Source organism: Macrobrachium rosenbergii, chromosome 17 (genome assembly GCF_040412425.1).
Source record: "Macrobrachium rosenbergii isolate ZJJX-2024 chromosome 17, ASM4041242v1, whole genome shotgun sequence".
Lineage (NCBI taxonomy): Eukaryota > Metazoa > Arthropoda > Malacostraca > Decapoda > Palaemonidae > Macrobrachium > Macrobrachium rosenbergii.
In genome coordinates, this window is record NC_089757.1 from 1,264,629 (window position 1) to 1,285,761 (window position 21,133).

Below are 21,133 nucleotides of genomic sequence, written 5' to 3' on the forward strand. Positions count from 1 at the left end.
CATTTCCATACTTACTAGAAGACTCCTTAGATGCATGTGAAGGACAGTAGGCTACCGTAAGATAGTTTTCTATCCTTGGATGGATGAGAATATATTTGGCAATGGAATTCCAGATGACCCATTCAAGTTGTGGTCCTCTGTCAAGAAGTATGAAGCTGAAGGTATGAGACCTTGCGAAGAACTTGCTAGATATGCTTCGTCCTGTTTGACTACTCCAGTAAGCAATTCTGTTGTGGAAAGAATTTTTTCCCATGTCAATGCTGTAAAAACAAATGTACGTAATTGCATGAACGTAAAATTGCTCGAGTCTGTGTTGAGAATACGCACCACACTAATAATGTCTGGAGTGTGTTGTAAAGATTTGAAAATCACAAGTAATACGTTGGGAAGATTTTCACAAGATATGTATGTACATGAAAGGACAGCAAAGGATAATAATGATGAAAATTTGGATGCCCTATACTGATTCGTGTCACCAAACAAAAAAATCATCCCAACAATGGTAAGTAGCACCATCCTTCTTATATCACCATATGTCATTGCTGTAAATAGTCCTCGCTTTTGTTTACAACACTATTTAACTTTAATAGAAGCTTTGTTGTTATTCCTTATAAGATTCAGCAATAAAGGTGCTTAATGAATTTTCATATAATCTCTTCCCCTCACCTAAATAAGATGTATTTTCCTAATTTGGTATTGAAACATGAAATTTGGTATTATATGATAGTCGATTTGGTAGTGTTGACTTGCAAGGGTTGGCAACACTGTACCGGTAACATAGACTTTCGCGATACATCTTCTTATTAGTCATGAACCGCATTCGCTTATTTTTGTGTATATTACACCAATAAACGTTCTCTCATTATGCCACAGAAGAGGAAAGAGAAGCATAAGCGTTGTGGCTGCGTGGAAGCGCGAAAAAGGAAGGGCAAAGTGCTGATGATGGTGGCAATATCGGTGACATGTCAGTGCCACATCTATCCATGCTGGCAGTGTTGGTGTTGCTGGACCTGGAACTACTGGTGTTGGTGCTATTAGTGTTGGCGATAGTAATGTTGGTGATATTCGTGTTGGCGCTAGTGGTGCATACGAGCAAAGTATGAAGAACATTTATAGAGATCTATTTTAAGTCTTCGTATGTGAAAGCATGGAACTTATTGACCCTTACAGTGCCTGCTGCCTCCTCCAGGAGTGAGGGAGATACTCTGTTGACTGAGATGCTGAGAAGGTCTGCAGACAAGGTAAGTGACATTCTGTTCATAACCTAATCTAACCTAACGTAGCCTAGTCTCCTAATCTAACCTAACAGTCTTTATGGTAAGAAAGATACGTGTCAGAATTTGATTACAATCAGAAGTGTTTTCTTGAAGTTATGTAAACTTCAGTTGCAATTTCCCGGAAGTTGCATTTGATGGTGGTCACATTGAGCCTTGGCAGTCACGGTTGCAGTCCGCATAAATGTGATTTGCAGATACTTTGGTTACAGATGAAAGCTCATTTTGCAATATGTCTTCGATTTCGTAAGTGGTTTATAAGATTTTTTCAAAAAAATAGTAATCCATTCTTTCGTTTCGTGATTTATATCAATATAAGCAAAATATAAATTTCGGGGCTTCATTTTGGATGGACCTATTGCACCCAGTTGCAATTACTTTCGTTGCCGAGTGTCAGTTCAGGTGAAAGTTTATATTGTAGTATTATTCTTATTTAAGAAGTTTATAAGGTTTTTTTTCACTAATAAATTAATGATTTATTTTCATTACTTCTATCAGTATTGGTGAAATATAGATGTTGTCATCTTAGTGGTAATTATACCTTGCACCGGGTTTTGCTTCATTTGTTTCTTGTGAAATAACAGTTATGGTGGGCATAAGTAACTTCTAGTCAATCACCGTAATGAAAAGGTCTAAATGTAGAAGTTTTTAATGCCTATTTGACAATGAAATCGTATGGGCAGATGACAGCACTGGTTGATACTATCCAAGATTCTTTGAACTGCCAGATTTTATTTGATTGGTAATTCTAAGCCGGCTGTCCGCGGTGAGCTAGACTGTGGCAATTGGCGTTTTTCTATGTTATTTTACTTGCTTTACAAGAATTTAAAGTAATATTTTATCGGCTGGTTGTAACTAAGCTGTAATTGACCTTTGAAGACTACACGACTTATGCGAGCATGAGGGTAGGTCTAAGCCCGGCATTCGCGCCAAGCCCTCCCCCACCTCCATAGCTAATACGGCAAATTTGTAACCAGCAAACACCTCTAGGGGTACGTTATGTTGGTATTTTTACGGGTGTTTCCTGGTTACAATTTTGCGTATTAGCTATGGAAGGTGTGGGGATTGCCGAATGCTGGCTTAGACCTACCCTGCCATAGGCAATTCAAGCCGCGTAGTCTTCAAAGGTCAATGACAGCTTAGTTACAGCCGGCCGACAAAATATTACTTTAAATTCTTGTAAAGCAAGTAAAATAACATAGGAAAACGTCAATTGCCATAGTCTAGCTCACCGCTGACAGCCGGCTTAGAATTACCATTTGATTTTCAATGAATGTACAAAACATTTAGAAAGCAGACCTCAGACATTTGCTGTTATCTGTACAGTAAATCATACAGAAGGTCAAAATATCGTATTTTACAATAATTATCGTATATTTAGGAACTCTGTTGGATTCCTCTCCTTGCTATTAGGTGGCATTGCTGTTTGTGACGTCTTCTCTGCTTGGGACTGTCCCAGGCGAGTGCTAATTTGAAAATAACACTTATTAGTAAAATCGCTCTGAATCGAAGTGATTGTGTTACATAAATGTATTTCCAGAAATATTGAACGATGTTGAATACAAAAAAAAGTGCTATTAAAATTTGTGGTATAGATGAGATGACTGTGCATGAGTATTTGAAAGGTGCCCCCTTTGAACCCTTAACCAAGTCTTCCTTGAAGTCCTTTAATGTCAAGACCCTATTCTTGCTAGCCTCAGCATCGGCTAAAAGGGTAAGCGAACTGCAGGCTATTTCCTCTTTCGTAGGTTTTTTGCTCAGGGGATCTGAACCTTCCTTCTTGTCCTCTTTCAGTGCTAAAAACGGATTTCAAAGCAAAGGCTTTACATAGGTTTTTTTTATATTCCATCTCTAGGTAGCTTAACCTCAGAGAAAGAGGAATTGTTGCTACGCCTAGTTGGAGCATTAAAACGCTTCTTATCGCAGCTTAAACCTTTGAAGAACCAGTGTAGAAACCTTATTTTTGTGTGATAGGCAAACTTAGCTTACCTTTGTCTAAAAATGCTACGGCATTTTTTCTGAAGCCTTTGATTTTGTAGGCTCACAGTGAATCTTCGGACCTTTTTCCCATTACTCAAGGTAAAGCCTCATAATATCAAGAGCAGTTGCTGCTTCCCTGGGTTTTCAGCGCAATGTGTCACTAGATCTCATCATGGAGGCTGTTCAATGGCATTGTAAGACCATGTGCCTCCAATTATTTACGTGATGCAGAGATTCAGTCTGAGAACTGCCTTTCATTAACCCACATAGTTTTGGCAGGTGATACTATTAGCTAGTGTCATGCTTGTTTAAGGTTTGTACGGTATGGTGCCCAGCTGGTTTGTGTATGGCCTAATTTAACCCAGTAGGAAGTAGCCCGTTCACTGTGATTTAAAGTAACCATACTTATGTATAGTGTTGAACAGTATTTAGAATAATTATTTTGCAGAGCAGTTGCTCCTCTTAGGAGAAATCTACCCTGAGCTCGTGGTAGTTCCAATTTCCTTTTGTATTAGATTTGTCATTATTTGGGATTGGGTTACCACACACAGTTCTGTCAGGGAGGTGGTGACTCTCGCAGGTCCAGATTATCGTAACTCCCTCAGCTCTGCAGACCTACAAGCTGTGTGATTGGGTACTTCCAACCCCTTCAGCCAATTACGATGATAATAGATCAATTTTACTTTAACATTTGATTGATATTCTGCTGTGTTTACATTAATATTAATATTTAAAAATTAGTAAATAATTTTTTATCATAAAAATGTATTTAATCACAAAAGTAACATGAAATGACAGTAGTTAGTGAATATTTCTCAACAAAAAAATTCGCGAATTACCAAATTTTCTGTGAATAATTTTGGGATAAGTTCCATAGAAAAATCCATGAATCGGTGAAACAGTGAATAAGCAGGGGTTGACTGTATACAGAAATCCCATTAACTTTTATTAACAAATGTAAACTAAATAACAAAAGAGTGCTATGCCAGTCTTTGACTTCAGGAGTTAATCACATAAAAGGTAGAGGAAATATTCTAGGATGCATTATCAAGGTTATATTAAAACTCTTTTGGCGACTTATTATTAATTCCACTGTTTTTCTACTTTCCTGAGCTGAGTGTAACAGCAACCCAGATCCCAAGAGCCCTAGTGGCAGTGCAGTGGATGGACAGTGATAATTAAAAAAAAGTTAAGTATATTTTAGTTTAACCAGACCACTGAGCTATTAACAGCTCTCCTAGGCTGGCCCGAAGGATTAGATTTATTTTACGTAGCTAAGAACCAATTGGTTACCTAGCAACGGGACCTACAGCTTATTGTGGAATCCGAACCACATTATAGCGAGAAATGAATTTCTATCACCAGAAATAAATTCCTCTTATTCTTCATTGGCCGGCCGGAGATTCGAACTCGCGGCCAACAGAGTCAGTGATAAGTACCACTGAAACTATTGATATCATTGTTCCTCAGTAACCCCCTTGTATGGAGGGGATGATATGTATAAAAAGAGAAATTTTCTTTCACTTAAAACATGCTGCCAGAGGGAGATGAAAGTTAAGTACAAATGAGTCATTGGGAGAGAAATCTGTGTGCTTGAAAAACGCTCCTTGGGTATCCAGCCTTCACCAATAGAGGGACAAGATGATGGAACATTAAGGCTGCAGAGAAGCACGGCTGTCATACAGAGCACGAGGCACTGGTGCATTTACATGTGGCAAGTGCATTCAGTAGCTGACCACATTTTGTTCAGCTGTACTGCTAGCTTGAGTTTTACCTTATGCACGATAATGTTTTCTACTATAACAAAGGTTCTTTTATGTTTTCTGCTGTAGTTAATGTTTTTTAATATACTGGTAGCTTGCCATAAATCTTATGTGCTTAAATACACAAACTTTTTTTCTTGAATTTGCCCTGCTGAAATGGGGATGTCTTGCTCTCCATTACAAACAATAGTAATAACTTTAAAAAAAAATTAAGAATGATCTAATGTCTAGGAGGGTAATACTGTACATGAACCTTCCATGTAGCTGTGAGCCACAGTGATGAAATCAGTTTCTGACTAGACTAAAAACTATTTTAAGACAGCATTCTTCATCATATGATTCTTTTCAGAAACTACAGTAACTTGTAAGATCTTTTAATTTTGAGGTCCAAAATCTTTTAGAGGCACAAAGCCCTCAATGTTCATGGATGCATCTATGTTACCATCAGAGGATGATGTTGACACAATGTCACTTTCATCGGCCTTTTCTGGAGCATCCTCTTGCTTGGAACCATCATTTACGTTTTGCTGATCGTTTTCATTTAACTCCAGTGCATTAAAAAAGTCACCTTCCAGCATTGCTGATGCATCTTTGTCAGTTCCACATGATGGGGAGTCAGTATCCAGGAAAAATACAGCATTTTTGTCAGGTTCTTGCTTTTGATCAGTAGCACTCTCTTCAGGGTTGTCGACTTCAGCTGAACTGTCATGGGTAAAATCTTTGCCAGGGTCATTTTTCACGTTATCATCAGTACACAAACTGTTCAGCTTTTCTGTCTGTGAATCTTCAGGGCTTGTATCACCACTTTCATCAGTTGTGAGTTTCTCCTCTTCTATGATGTCAAGGTCTGGACGTGGGGAACCATGTAAAGTGAGATTTTGCTCACTTGGGGAAGAATCACTGGACAGCACTGGTCCACTAATACTGATCCCCTGAGCCCGAAGAGTATCCTCTGAAGCCTGAAATGATATTAAGGAGAGTAATTAAAAAATTAGTGCAAACAGTTCAGACACTAATAACGTATTGTAAACTGTTCATGGCTTTTGCTGTATAGGCTAAGTTCTTCAGGACCTTTCTGTTTGTATTTAATTTTATGATATTTTTACTTGTAAATAAGAATTTGTACTCTGGCTAGAACAATAATGAAAATAGTAACTACTAAGGGATTCAAAGCCGATGAAACACGGTTTTTTGGCAACAGCTTTCTATCTAAGCATTGGATAAAGGTGAAAGTTGGCAAGTGTATATTTTGTAACCCTACCTAATTTTTGCAAATGTTAAAGTACAACTTGGTAATTCTCCTTTTGGTAAACAATAATAATTTTTGCAAGGTGAACATATTTAAAAAGAAACATATTAAACACATGAATACATAGAAAATATGTATAGGGTAATTAATTTGTAATTAAGGCATTGATTATATCTTTTAGGTCATTCTTGAACATTTTACTAATACAAGGGTACAAATAATACATGCCAGGGCTAAGGATGAAATTACAACTCGAAGTAAGTTGTATAATAGCAGATTGTAAAAGATTTCAAGAAGAGAAATCTTTCGATCTGGCAGTCACTGAGCTTTCAGTCCAATTTATCCTGTGAGAGTTTTCACTTAAATGAATAAATATAGAATTGGATCTTTGCCCAGTTTTGACAGAATACTTATGCTTTTTAATCGTACTTCTAAATCCTTGCTAGATTGGCCAGTATAAAAAGAGGGGCAGTCTAAACATGAAATTTTATTTATTGTTGTTTTCCTTTGGGCTATTTTTTATTAACATTGCTTTTCCTATAACAACACACTAAAAGGAATGTTAATAAAAAAATATCCCTAAGGAAAACACCAACATAATATATAAAATTCATTTTGATATATATATATATACATATATATATATATATATATATAATATAAATATTATATATATATATATTGTATGTATGTGTATATAAAGATAAAGTCTGCTAAGTAAAGGACTAGTGTCGAAAGGCCTCGCAGTACTCCAGTGTTTCCGTTTCCTTCGTGGATTTTATCTTTATTTATATATTCATCACGTTCCATATTTTCGTGATTCAGTTATACGTATGTGTATATATGTATATATACATATATATATATATATATATATATATATATATATATATATATATATATATATATATATATAATATATATAATATATATAATATATATATATATAATATATATAATATATATATATATATATATATATATATATATATATATATATATATATATATAGGCGGTCCCCGGTTTCTGACGGGGGTTCGTTCTTAAGCCGTCGTAACCGAAAATCGTCGTAAGCCGGAGAATCGTCGAAAATCGTCAAAAATCATAAGAAAACCTTACTTTTAATGCTCTGGGTGCATTGAAAACGATGTAAACTGCATTATTATTGAGTTTTACATAAAAAACTTCAAATTATGATTATTCTGCCGTTTTGGGGCCATATTTCTTCCGTCGGATCGGCGTACGACGCGTCGTAAGCCAGGAAATAATTTCTGATGAATATATTTGAAAAGCGTCGTAACCTCGAACGTCGTAGGCGGAACCGTCGTAAACCGGGGACTGCCTGTATATATATATATATATATATGTGTGTGTGTGTGTGTGTGTGTGTGTGTGTGTAATTTTTTGAGGTCAGATGACAGTATAATGATATGGTAACACTTTGGTTCCCCTATCATATGGAGGTTATGTGATGGTGCTGAGGAACTTCATTTCCCATTATGTAAATACTTTCTAAGCTTTATCTTCAAATTTATCGGTTGTTTTAATGTCGAAATCCACAGAGGAATAAAAGTCATAATAGAAAAACAATATAACTCCACCCTGATTTTGAAGTCATAATAATAGCTATGATCACCTAGCTCTCTTCTGTATCATAACGATATGGCCGCAATACTAGTGAAACAGCATTTTCCCATTGCCATTGGCTTGCTGTTTTTTAGACATGAGACCTACCTGTCTCTCCTCTTGGGACATGTTTTCATATGCTTTGTACATGGGGTTTTCATGTTCTCCTTCTAGTTGATCATCAGGCACAGCTGTTGGTGGTGGCTGCCCTTCACTTACTCCAGCTCCTACAAGAGACTAAAACAGATTTATGATTAGAGGGATTTATTTTCCCTACACCTGAAAAGAAAGGAATATTGAGGAATTTTTTATAAATAATGTCACAGTAATGCAATGGCTTCAAAGGACAAGTCATTGCCAAATTCAGCTACAGATTTATGATTAGAGGGATTTATTTTCCCTTCACCTGACAAGAAAAGAATATTGAGGAATTTTTTTAAAATAATGTCACAGTAATGCAATGGCTTCAAAGGACAAGTCATTGCCAAATTCAGCTACCGAATCATGGATGGAGTTGTAACCAAAAATATCCTCAGAATCCTCACTAGATAATGCCCCCATTTAATTCTGTATCACAAGCAAACTTACGACTATTAGATAATAGAAACTAAGGAACAACAACTAGATACCTTTTTGAAGAAGTTATTATTTGAAGATTTACATAGCTTCTCTATGCAAGTTCAGATGACAAGAGGATTATTAAGCACACCCCCCATCTGCCTTATAAAATACCAGGTTATGCTTAACTATTAATGAACCTTAGCAGACTGGTGAAAGCAGCAGTGGATTACAGTGAAACCCAAAAATCAACAGAATAAGTGATGACTGGTAATAATGTACAGCAGATTAATTCATGCTACACTTACTGCCATGGACTGATTAAAGATGGGGTTTAAAAATCTGAGCCCTCCTTCCCGGTTGTATGAAGGCATTAATATTGAGGAAGCAGTAGAAAGACGTCGGCCTCCAACGTCACTCACAACAGAAACACGTCGGCTGTTGCTCTCCAGTCGACGAAACATGAAGGACAGTTGTGTGGTTATCCTGCCAAGGAAAACTGGGCTAAATCCCTTCCATTACAATTGATTTACATTAAGTATGTCAGCATTTTCCAGTGCACCCTTAAACCCAATATGAAGTATAGAATACGAATTTCATCTCCAGCAAATATGTGTGAAATTAAGATTAGCCTGGGATGGTTCTAGAGAAAAACAAGAATTTATCCTTTGCAGGTGAGTTAAGGGTGAATCCGTTGCAGAGAAAAGTTCTCCATCAATTGCTTGTATAACTAGTGTTTGTTTGCTAACATCATGTCAAACTCCGACGCACACACTGTTCTTGTTACTTCTATATAGCAAGGAATCTTGTGCTTCTTGTATATTAGGACCCAAGGTAACACCTCTTGAATTTCTTTTAGGCAGTGCTCACTCTCTCTTCCTTGGTGCCTTCCTACCATCACTTCAGATGATACATCCTCTGTTCTTTCCACATAAACTAACCAGTTCAGAAATGATTCATGCTAACTATTTTTAAAGAACCTTCGTTGTATTTACTTATTTGTCCATTCAGTCTGGTCACTGTTTATCAGAGGTCTGAATTTTACCATTTTTTCTTATTAAGCGTTTTACACTTCACTTCAGCGAAGATGAGCTGGCTTAGAAATCATCCATTAATACATTGTTATTTTTGCTCTTGTCAAGAGCCTTACCATCGTAAAACGACCACTTCACTCCTGCTTTATTATTCCTTGACCCGGCCCTTTTTCACCATCGTTATGCTTATACATCTCTGCTCTACCGTACCACTTTTCATTCTTCGTATTCGTTTGACCTTTCATCACACCATCATCTTTACTTTCACTGATTCATACAGCCTTACTCTTGTTAAAGATCATTTTCATTTTTCATTAGTTATGCAGCTTCTCTTCATTATCATCAATGAACAGTTGTCATTTTGTCCTTACATTTCCTGTCCTTCCTCATGGCTTTCCTAATCACTCCATCAGTAAAAGTCACAACACCCAAGAACTTTCAATCAGTCAGTTAAAAGCAGAATTTTAGTAATAGTTTTTTAACACAAATGACGTGTTTGTTCATGGTATTTTTATCCAGCTTAATGTCATCAACTAATGTATGAAGCGATTGAAACTACAGTTACAGTTTTGAATAAGTGCAATGCAACTTGTTACTGCTGCTTAGAGTTAATTTCCAGGGAGAGGAGATGAAGGCGAGGGTATGGGATAGGTTGAAATTTTGAAGAGATCTTGGAAACAATTTAGTCAGGTTTCCTTAAATATCCATTATGCCTCTGACCTAAGGAGTGAAATTTATACCTGATGGTTGACTATGGTGGATTGCAGCCAGGCCAGAGATGGGAATGGAGTTAGCATCCCAAGAAACTTAATGCAAAACTGAAAGGTAAACATTCTCTGGGGACAGAGAGAAGGAAAAACGTAAGTTCTAAGACTTACCTTCTTTTCCTGAGGTAATAAACAGCTAGGCCAAAAGCTAAGCAGACTGAAAGAGTGATGAAAGCTGCGGCAACACTATGAGCCGATGGTCCCTTCCTGCTTTCTGGAATTTGATCTCCTGAGAAAGCGAGCAAGGTTGCATGTTGTCCTGCCGCGCTGAACTCTTCCAACATAAATGGCAATCATGAAATAAAGCTTGTGACAGTGTTAGTTAAGAGTAGAGCAGTAATGATTTATTTATAGCATAGAAGGTTTTAAAACACACACACACACACACACACACACATATATATATATATATATATATATATATATATATATATATATATATATATATATATATATATATATATATTGCATCAAAGTTAAAGTTACGTAAGTTAAAACGGTACTCTTACCTTTGTCAAATTTGGTTTTTTTAAAGGCTAGAGAAGCAGTTATGTAGTTGCCTTGGTCATTAACTGGAGTAAAATATACGTGGAAGAAATCGTCGTCCATTTTGGAAATATAAGTTGTCAGATGATCAGCAACCGGTGTCTTTATGTGATCTTCTAGAAGATTTTTAACATCCCTTAAAGGTAAGGATCCGTTGTGTGTGATGACAACTTCGGCTCCTGAAGTAGGTATTCATATTTCATTACAAATTTCTGTTTTCAAATAAGGCAATGTAAGCTAATTGTACCTGGTGAGTGAATGGATTATAGCAACTTAGGATACATCTTGTTGTGTTAAGTGAATACTTTTATGTGTTCCCATTGGTTTCAAACATCTTTAAATATACCTTCCTCTAGGTTTTGTCTCATTCCAGAACGCTTTCTTCGAGTGAGCCCTATGCAAAATAGTAATAGTAATAATTGTAGGTGAAGTTCATTCCCAAATAGTAACTGCACTGCACACCCTTTTATCAAAAATCCAGTTTTATAAACAGAGTTACTTTTGAAACCTTCCCATCATTTTAAATACTGTATATTTCACACAGTCCAGTCAGCCTTTCAAATGAATTATCACCCACTTCCAAAAAAGCTGCCAGTTTCTGATTTCCCATTCCTCTAACTTTTGACTTAAGTAATCATTAGCTATTTCAATTTCTATTTATAAAATATATCTCACTGATTCTTGCACTGCATATATAGTATGTGCTTCTCTTCCATCTTCAGTATCCAGTGCCTTAACGCAATATGCAATAATGTAATTAACTGTTTTGATATGAAAACAGTTTTCCTGTATCTCTTTAGCCCTATATTCAAGGCTTGTTAACCATCTAACACATATCTGAAAAATTCCATTGCTTTCACTTCAACTTACTTCATTTCTATGCTTGTTACCTTATTATTATTCTCATCTTTTTTCATTCCTCAACACTTCATTAAGCCTCATTTCATATATATATATTTCAAATTAGTATTTTTGCATTGATTCAAGCCTTTCGGATCCTTTATCTGCTCATAGCATTGCACTTTTCTTTTATTCCTCTTTAAAATCTCCTTATCTTGACAGTCTTTCAGGCACTATAGTGGTTCTAATTTTTCTGCATAGGTACCTTATTTTAATCCTGAGATTTTGATGACACCACTGGAGAGCCTTGTGATGTTAATTGCTAAATATAGTACAAAACAGTGCAAATATTCTTTTCAAAATGAGATCAAAACCAGTGGTATGTCTCAAAAAATAGGTTTACGCAGAGCGATAGAAATAAATCACCTCCCTGTTCACAATTGGTAATCCTGAACAGAATGTGTTTTATTGCAATTGTGTCATTTCTATACAATTCCATTTGAGAAAATAATGACTGAGTGAATTATCAGTTTTTCCTCATCTTGCAAATACTAACTGGAGTTTATCGCCCCAAATATGATTTATGTTTAAGAAATTCACAGTGTTTATTCTGTTTTGCTGACTATCAGTTAGGATTACTGTAATTTTGCATATCCTTCACTTTTTTGTCAAGCGAATTCACTGGATTTTTGATAAAAGGGTGTGCAGTGTTCAGATTACATGTTCAGTATCCGTTGATTTTTAAAAAATCCAAGCGGTTCAACATCTTACTTCTGTGCTTATGAGAAATATCAAGAATCCTGTAAAATTTACATAGTTGAATCAGAACGTGCATTAACAGTTTCTGCACTTACCACAGACTTCGCAGCAAAATCCTTTCATTTTGATTGGACTGTCGCACTCAGGTGTAGGACACTTCGGTTTCATGATATGACAGATTTTCTCTGCCGCACCTTCTGTCCCACATAAACATCCTGTGATATCAGAACACTCTTCAGGTCTGTCGACATACAGCAAAGCACCGTCACTCTGTGAGGAGACACCCACGAACCTGAAAAGACCTTCTTGTGTCCTTGCGTAAGCGGCCAAGCTTGACGTAGTGTAATCCTGAAATACTCATGCCTGTGATTACAGAGACACTGAGAAGTGCAGAGTGCAATAAGGTTTTAGCCCTTTGATTCTCTCATGAAATATTCATGGGTTACCTAAAATACAACACTTACACGTGCCATTTGAAATAAGTATTAATTAGTTTTTGAAAAATTGGTTATACACATCACAAGTCATGGTATGCCTAAACTTCACTTTGAAGTGGTGGAGGTCAGGAACCATGTATGCTCCTTTCCCCAGGAACAAGCTGTAATGTGTTCCTGCTACTTATATTGTGTGGTGGTACCATCTTTTATTTCTTACTGTAGCAAAGTTAATATTATGATCCGATATATGAATCTGACCAGACACACACACACACACACACACACACACACACACACACACACACACACACACACACACACACACACATATATATACAGGCAGTCCCCCGGTTTACGACGGTTCCGAGCTTCTGACGTTCGAGGTTACGACGCTTTTCAAATATATTCATCAGAAATTATTTCCTGGCTTACGACGCATGTTCGGGGTTACGACGCGTCGTACGCCGATCCGACGGAAGAAATATGGCCCCAAAATGGCAGAATAATCATAATTTGAAGGTTTTTGATGTAAAACTCAATAATAATGCAGTTTACATCGTTTTCAATGCACCCAGAGCATTAAAAGTAAGGTTTTCTTATGATTTTTGACGATTTTCGACGATGTTCCGACTTACGACGATTTTCGGGTTACGACGGCGCAAGAAGAACGGAACCCCGTCAGAAACTGGGACGCCTGTATATATATATATATATATATATATATATATATATATATATATATATATATATATATATATATATATATATATATATATATATATATATATATATATATTATACAGTGAATAAGGCATAGCATTTTAAAAGATCCATGGAAAAGATGCATATTCGTTATGTTGATATTTGTATAATACGATATGTGACTATGGAGTACAGTATAATGTACGCTACGCTACTGTATATGTATGCGATATACCATAGTGTAGGCTAAGCTAATTCTTGTTGGTTATTCAATTTCTCTTTGTATTGAATTATTATAAGTCAATCTGCATGAACCTCCAGAATTAGCTGATATTAATAATTACTATATCGTGTATGTACAGAGTATACTTTATAGTGTAGGCTAGGCTACCATATATGTATACATGATACTGAATACCCTAGTGTAGGCTAGGCTGTATTGGAGATAGATTTTTTCCAACAAACGGTGGGTTTTTTTGGAACCTAACCCCATCATAAGTAGGATAATACCTGTATAAGCATTTCTAGTTGTTTTTGTGTGTGAACTATCAAAATAGGCAGTCTCTAAGTGTTTTTAGAAGGGTTCTAAGTATTCGCGGGTTCTAGCTATTCGCGGGGGGTGGTGGTTGTGGTACGCATCCCCCGCAAATACGGGGGGTTTACTGTATATATATATATATATATATATATTGTATGGATGTATGAAAACATTATGGAATAGACTATCAGTCATGGAAGTGAAGTGTGAAAGTTGATAGCAAATAAATAATAATATTTGAAGATTTTGTGATGACTTGTTAGCCAAGAGTGTGGAGCATAAGGAGTGAAAGGATGATAAACGTAGAGATATGTAGATGTGGTAAAAAATTAGATTAAAAAATTTTTGAGATGATCTGGTTGTGTGGAAAGAATGGAAGACAGTAGGTTGGTGAAAAAATCTGTGTAAATCGGAAGTGCTGAAATGGAGAGGAAGACCTAGAAAGTGGTGGCTGGAGAGATTGGGAAAGGTATTTGAACATGAGAACATTTATGTCCAGGATGCGAGAGACTGTGTGAAGGATAGAGGAGAACAACGCAGTGTGTAGGTCTGTCGATTCGTTACTGATAAGCCATAAATATCAGGTGTATGAAACAGTTAATGTTTTGGAGCTTTTCCTTACAAGGAGCTTATCCGCAGTTCTACGGTTAAACCTGTATTTGGTTGTGGAGGAGATTAAGTGTTATGTGTAAGATATACAGGGAGGAGGCGACTTATCCAGGAAACCACAAGACTTACTTGGTTGCCAATGGTGAAGCTAGACACAGTTATGGGTGGAGGCGAGAGATGCACGCTGTACATAGAGAGGTTGGGATTGATGAAACTGACCCCGTCCCTGATGCACGGGACTCGGTGGACGTGAGGCACTGGTGACCTCGCAGCGTCGTCGAAACTTGGGTAGTGCCAGGCATCAGGATCCCACCAACTGTCATGGCCATGGTGGATCCACTTAGCGTCTGCAGAAAATGGTTGAAATCAAACCTCTCGTTAGTTTCGTGTCGTCATCTGTTATCCTAGAATATCTAAAAGTTCGTCTTTTGCTATTTTAACGGACCTGTGCCCCCCATCTCCACACTCACATCACAGTTTTTTTTTTTTTTCGTTCTCACCTTGACATTCCTCTTGCTGTGAATCGTCCAAGACTAAGTTGGCCCCGTTGCCAAATATGAGTTCTCCTTCCACCGGGAGGTCTAGTGAGGCTGTGGTCAGGCGATCTCCAAGGAAGACCTGCGTCAGCCGTGAGAGAGAATAACGAGAAAGTTAAGGAAATCGAATTACCTACAAAATCGAGATGTCTCGTAGCTCGCGGAGAAGTTATAGCAACGTTAATCTTTATGGTTGTCGCCTGCTAGAGAGAAAAAGTGGGGAAGATAGGAAGTCTAAAAATAAGCCAGTGAAATGATGATGATGACATTTGCACTTAATGTCTGTTTAATCTATCTATTTAATCTAATATTTACAACAGACGTAATGTAACGTTGAAAAAGTAAATTAAAGCACTCATATTTTATAGCCGAGAGAGAGAGAGAGAGAGAGAGAGAGAGAGAGAGAGAGAGAGAGAGAGAGATTAAGTCATATTTAGTACTATTACAACTAGTGATAGAAATTTAGACAATTTTCTCAAACGAAGGAATGATAGGATGCCAAACAGCGTACTGTCACCAGAATTTGTAGAAAAAAAAAGACAGCATCTCATAAAGTACTATTTCAATATTTTCTGTTAGTTATTGGCAAAAGGAAAGTAAGAGGCAATATTTTGGGATTATTATTATTATTTTTTTTTTTATGAAACTATTGTTGCGTTTGGAACATCAGAACTTACCGGATTTGTAGGCCTGCGAGGGAGAGAGGCCGCTCTTCCTCCGCAGGGTAAGGCTCTGCCCTCCCAGTTGTCAGGATCGTCAAGATCCCAGTTCATGTCCCATCGTTTGACAACTCCTTCGCATTGTTGGGATGCTGTTGGAGCGACGGAAAGTGGATATCAGGCCATCACTGTGCATCAGAATTGCAGCTTAAGTGATTTGCGAAGACATGCAACAATCTTTTAAAACTACTCATCATACTTAATCCTGAGATACTTTGCTTTCGGTGGTGTATAATCCCTGAAAGTTTACGATTATTCTTCTAACGTGTATAATAGTTTTGGGGTTATTTATCTGTCTAACATGCGAAAATTATGAAAAAATGTGACGAGGCGAAAACAGGAATCCACTGCATTTTGTCTTGTGATTCTACTTGAGTAGAAAGTGAGAATTCAGTGACGTACCCAGAATAGTTGAAACAGCAATCACTATGGCCACAAACATCATTAAAATCACTGGTCGACAGCCCCTGCGATCCTTGCACTCTCCAACCGCACTGAAACACCCTTTATTATAGAGACGATAAACAAAAGACCCCTTACCCCAACCAGTCGGTGCCAGGTGACCCCGTGCCCAGTGTCACAGTGATACTGACGATCGAGTTTCACGAAGGGGGATATTCTGCTAATCACATTGTAGGTTCTCTGTAGGTTTTCGATACAGGTTCCTCGATGTTTTACGTGTTATGCGTATCTAAGTTACATTATCACGTGGACTGAACAGATAATCTGAAGAATAATAAAAAAAGTAATTACGGATATTAGTAAGATCACCTCACCGGTTTCGTATCCGAAAGTCTCTTGTTTGGGCAGTGAATTAGGTACCTGGTAGTTATTTGAACAATAGCGGGTCGTACCAGAGTTGAAGAGGCCTACGGTAAGCGCGCACACACACACACACACACACACACACACACACACACACACACACACACACACACACACATATATATATTCTATTTGGGCATATTTTCTCTTATGCAATTTCTATTGAAGTCAATGGCATTGGTAACACATACTATCTTCTTATCAAGACTTTGAATCAGTCTATACTTCTTCTATTTCTCTTCTGGTAAGCTTTTTAGGATAACGAAAAATCATTCGGGATTCTCTCCATTAATTGTTCTTTATCTAGTCAACGGACAATGCATTTCTCCACCTCTCTCAGCGGCTTAATCAGGACCGGATTATAATCGACACAACTTTTATTACTGCATGCGGACGTTTGAATTTCAAATATGACATCATTGGGGTGCTGAATTCCTACTGGTAGATGGGTCTCATTTTCTCGCTGGCCGTCTGGATGGCAGCATGGTCATTCTTGGTGCTCTGTAGGATGCGTTCTGTGCAGAGGCTTGCATCCAAGGGCGTAGGCAAGGTCAAAATTCCCTTCTCTGGCTGACAGTCTTGATTTGCTTCATTGTCGGTAGTCGCATCTAGGGGTGTTCTGTCGTCTATATATCAGACATATATTTATTCAGCAGTGAAGTTTAGGCTAGAGTTCCTCTTCAAGACACACTGTGGGCGGGTGGCTTCTTTATCAATATCAGTGTCAATGAAGATGTTATCAATACATCATGCATATATATGCCTGATATATAGCTGACATCTTCATTGCCATTGATACTTATGAAGAAGCTGCCCACCTACAGTATGCCTTGAAGAGGAACTCTAGCCTAAACTTCACTACTGAATATGGTGCTGAAGGCTGACTTCCCTTCTTGGATGCAAATATGGAGAAGAAAGGCAACTAATGTGGGTCAGTGCCTTAACACCCGTGGGAAGTGCCTTGACACTTACAAATGCTCTGTGGTTGCCGCGTACATGAGACGTGCAGTTACTCACTGTTCCACATGGAAAGCTACTCACGCAGAGCTCGAACGCATTAGGCAGCTCCTAGCTAATCAATGATACGACTGCAATCTAATAGAAGGTTTCATATGAAAACAGTTGGATGTGTATGCCAGCACACCAGTGATGGCGCCTACATCACCAAGAAACATCAAACATTATTACAAAGCCACATATCACAGCCATTTCAAGGATGAGTTCAAGGCCATGTAGAGAATAATTGGCAGTGGTACGACACCTCTGAATCCTGACGAGAGGATTTTCTTACATGGTTACTGCTGCCTGAGCTTAGTCAGCACCCTCGTAATGCAAGAACAGCACCCTCGTAATGCAAGAAATAGCACGGCCCCAGTAGAGAAATGTGGGGGTCAACCAACGTAGTATACAAATTTAAGTATACCGAAGGGACATGTCAGACCCTCAGCAATTACTACAAAAGTCGCACCACTACCACTCTACAGTACCAAGCGACTGCAAGCCCACTGCAACCAAGGGGCAATATTTTAACACTGCGAAGATGACCATGACCATAAGCCGCAACTACAAGAATTATTAGAAAGTACAGTGATTGTGTATAGAGAAGTAGAGAAGCCTGGTTCCACAGATTGCAAATAGCAGAAGCTGTGAGTATAAATCAACAACAGAAGCAAAAGGAACATCCTTGAGAATCTGAAGGGAAACATGAGTGACAGAACATCCCTGGACACACCTACGACAATGAAGCAAATCAAAACTGTCAACCAGAGACGGGAATCACGCTCTCCCACGCCCTTGGATGCAAGCCTCGGCATAGGACGCATCCTACGGAGTGCCAAGAATATCCATACTGCTGCCCAGATGGCAAGCAAGGGAATGAGGTCCACTGACCGATAGGAATTCAGCACCCCAGTGACGTCATGTTTGAAATTCAAAAGTCCGCATGCAGTAATAAAAATCGTGTGTACCGATTTATAATCCAGTCCTGATTAAGATGCCGGGAGAGGTGGAGAAACGGTCTGTCGACTAGAAAAAGAACAAGTAAATGGGAAGAATCCCGGAATATTTTTCCTTATTCCTGAGAAGCTTGCCAGAAGAGAAAAAGAAGTATAGACACGACAGGAATCACTAAAATCAATGCATCTCCTGTGTGTGTGTATATATATATATATATATATATATATTATAAATATATATATATATATATATATATATATATATATATATATATTATAAATATATATACATATATATAATATATATATGTATATAAACATATATATATTATATATATAAATAAATGCATGTGTGTGTATATGCCACAATAATTCTGAAATGCATCGAGACTGAGAAAGAGAGAGAGTGAGAGGGAGAGGAAGTGAGAGAGAGAGAGAGTAGAGGGGAGGGTTGGAGAGAGAGAGGGGGGGGAGAGGAAATAAGAGAGAGAGTAGATGGCGTGTTAGGGAGAAGAAAGTTGGAAAGAGACAGGGATGATTGGAGAGAGAGTGAGAGAAAGAAAGTTAGAGGGAGAGGAAGTGAGAGAGAGAGGTAAAGGGAGTGAGAGAGAGAGAGTAGAAGGGGTGTCAGGGAGGAAAAAAGTGAGAGAGAGAGAGAGAGAGAGAGAGAAAGTTTATTGGTTGTCCTTCAGAGTTATCCCGGTTGGTCAGCTAATACGCTGTGTGGGTATTAACCCAGTATATATCCACCTGCTAGTACTAAACATGGCGGAAGCTCCATGGAGCGCCGTGTTTAGTACTAGGCCTTTCGGGGATCAAGTTACTATAAGCCATTTCTATATTGTTAAGTTAAGTATATCTTAGTTTAACCAGACCACTGAGCTGTGGTAGACAAATTATTATATTGTAAATAAACGATATCTTCGTGCGACCGTCTAATTTACTTAGCATGAGTTTTACCCTGGACTTTGACGAAGATGGATGCGTACCGGGTTGATACCGTGTGTGTGTGTGTGTGTGTGTATGAGGAAAAGGAAATAAAACCGGTTCTTTAGAGACATAGGGAAAGTGTCGTTTTTAAAAGAAGTCGAAAGAAATATGAACAGAATACGCGGACAGAAACGGATGCAATATAATGCTCTGAATGCCGAATTGTTGTTACTGGGATGACCACACAAGAGGAAATATGAAATAAAAATAGCAACCAATAAATAAATCAAAAGTTATTAACATATAGAAAGGTAACTGAACAACAATTCGTGTGCTTCATGGAACTTTGGATTGGACCAGTTTCGCGTTTCCTCGAAGGCAAAATGAAAGGTTCAAAAGCAGGCAGCTGCACAGGCTTTCCAAACCGGTTTGTCCCGCTTTGAATACAATCAGTCCCGTTACGTGGATCCGTCTTCATCTCGATCGTGAAACAGAGAAAAAGGTTTCTTCGTTGAATGGAAATTGTTGGGCCAAAAAAACGCGACGAATGCAGAAAGTGACTAAAGGAATGGTTGTTGACCCGTACTAGTCCATTCTACACGAATGTCCGTTATGCGTCTCCACGGCATATGCTTCCAACGGGATCTTGCCTCGGCAGTGACAGAGACAACGAGGCTTAGTTTTTGCTGACTCGTGGTAGAGAATATGAGAGTTTTTATGGAAGGAGCAAAGAGAGAGATAGAGAACGGTGGCTCACTTGAACAGACCAAAGATATCGTACCTGCGCTTTCATAACGCCGGCGTACAGTAGTTGGCGTCAAACAGTCATCACTACGCTGCTCCCTTCTGCTTCGTATTTTATTCATAAGTTCACTCGCTTAATGGTGTTGTCTCGTGGAATAAAAGAGCGGACGCATCAAAACGAAAAATGGGGTGCAAAAAAACTGCATCTGCTTAACAAACGTCGCGCCAAACAAATTTTACGTTAAAGTGATGGACGAAAGCAAGACAGTGCAACTACTGTAAACGATTAAAGGAATGTGCATCGGAGAGTGGCGGTACCGTACTGAAAACCAGTGTACCATAGGAAATGAAATACATTTTCTTGCAAGCGTGAAAGAAAGCTGATAAAGAGAAAAACGCCCCCTGTCAGTGATACTTGCTCCCTTCACTTTGCTGTGTTATTTAATCCCCACACACGACATGGGACTCGTTGTGAAATTGTATATGGTTCTGGTACTGGTGCAAACAGCAGGTTAGTTACCTTTGCATTTTTATTATCTTTCCATTATACACACACACATGTATACTGTATATATATACACTTATAAACAGTATATGTGCAAGACCTTTCACCTCACCTCTAAGACATTTTCAAGCAAACTAAATAAAATGAAACAAAAGATGACAAGGAAGACTCGATCTTACAAAAAAGACAAAATAAGTAAGATTAAAGGGGTGTGTAATTATTGCAGTACGTTCAGAG

At 38.0% G+C, this 21,133-nt stretch overlaps 1 protein-coding gene across 1 annotated transcript; it reads right to left on the reverse strand.

Moving 5' to 3' along the window:
* Window positions 1–4,187: 4,187 nt before the first annotated feature.
* Window positions 4,188–16,506, reverse strand: Amnionless (amnion associated transmembrane protein). The gene is made up of 10 exons (XM_067119388.1): window positions 16,340–16,506; window positions 15,896–16,029; window positions 15,183–15,300; window positions 14,812–15,029; window positions 12,492–12,744; window positions 10,761–10,976; window positions 10,363–10,525; window positions 8,759–8,936; window positions 8,001–8,129; window positions 4,188–5,976 (listed from the first exon to the last, which is right to left on the reverse strand). The coding sequence occupies exons 1-10, from the start codon at window positions 16,380–16,382 to the stop codon at window positions 5,392–5,394; spliced, it is 2,037 nt and encodes a 678-aa protein (XP_066975489.1). The 5' UTR covers window positions 16,383–16,506; the 3' UTR covers window positions 4,188–5,391.
* Between the last annotated feature and the right edge of the window lie 4,627 nt (window positions 16,507–21,133).

Excerpts from the sequence above, each read along its gene's own strand:
- Amnionless (XM_067119388.1), bottom strand. The coding sequence starts at position 16,382 with ATGATGTTTGTGGCCATAGTGATTGCTGTTTCAACTATTCTGG. Across the intron at positions 10,526-10,760 it reads AAAAACCAAATTTGACAAAG|AGTTCAGCGCGGCAGGACAA; the intron begins GTAAGAGTACCG and ends TTATGTTGGAAG. Across the intron at positions 8,937-10,362 it reads TATTACCTCAGGAAAAGAAG|GATAACCACACAACTGTCCT; the intron begins GTAAGTCTTAGA and ends TTTCCTTGGCAG.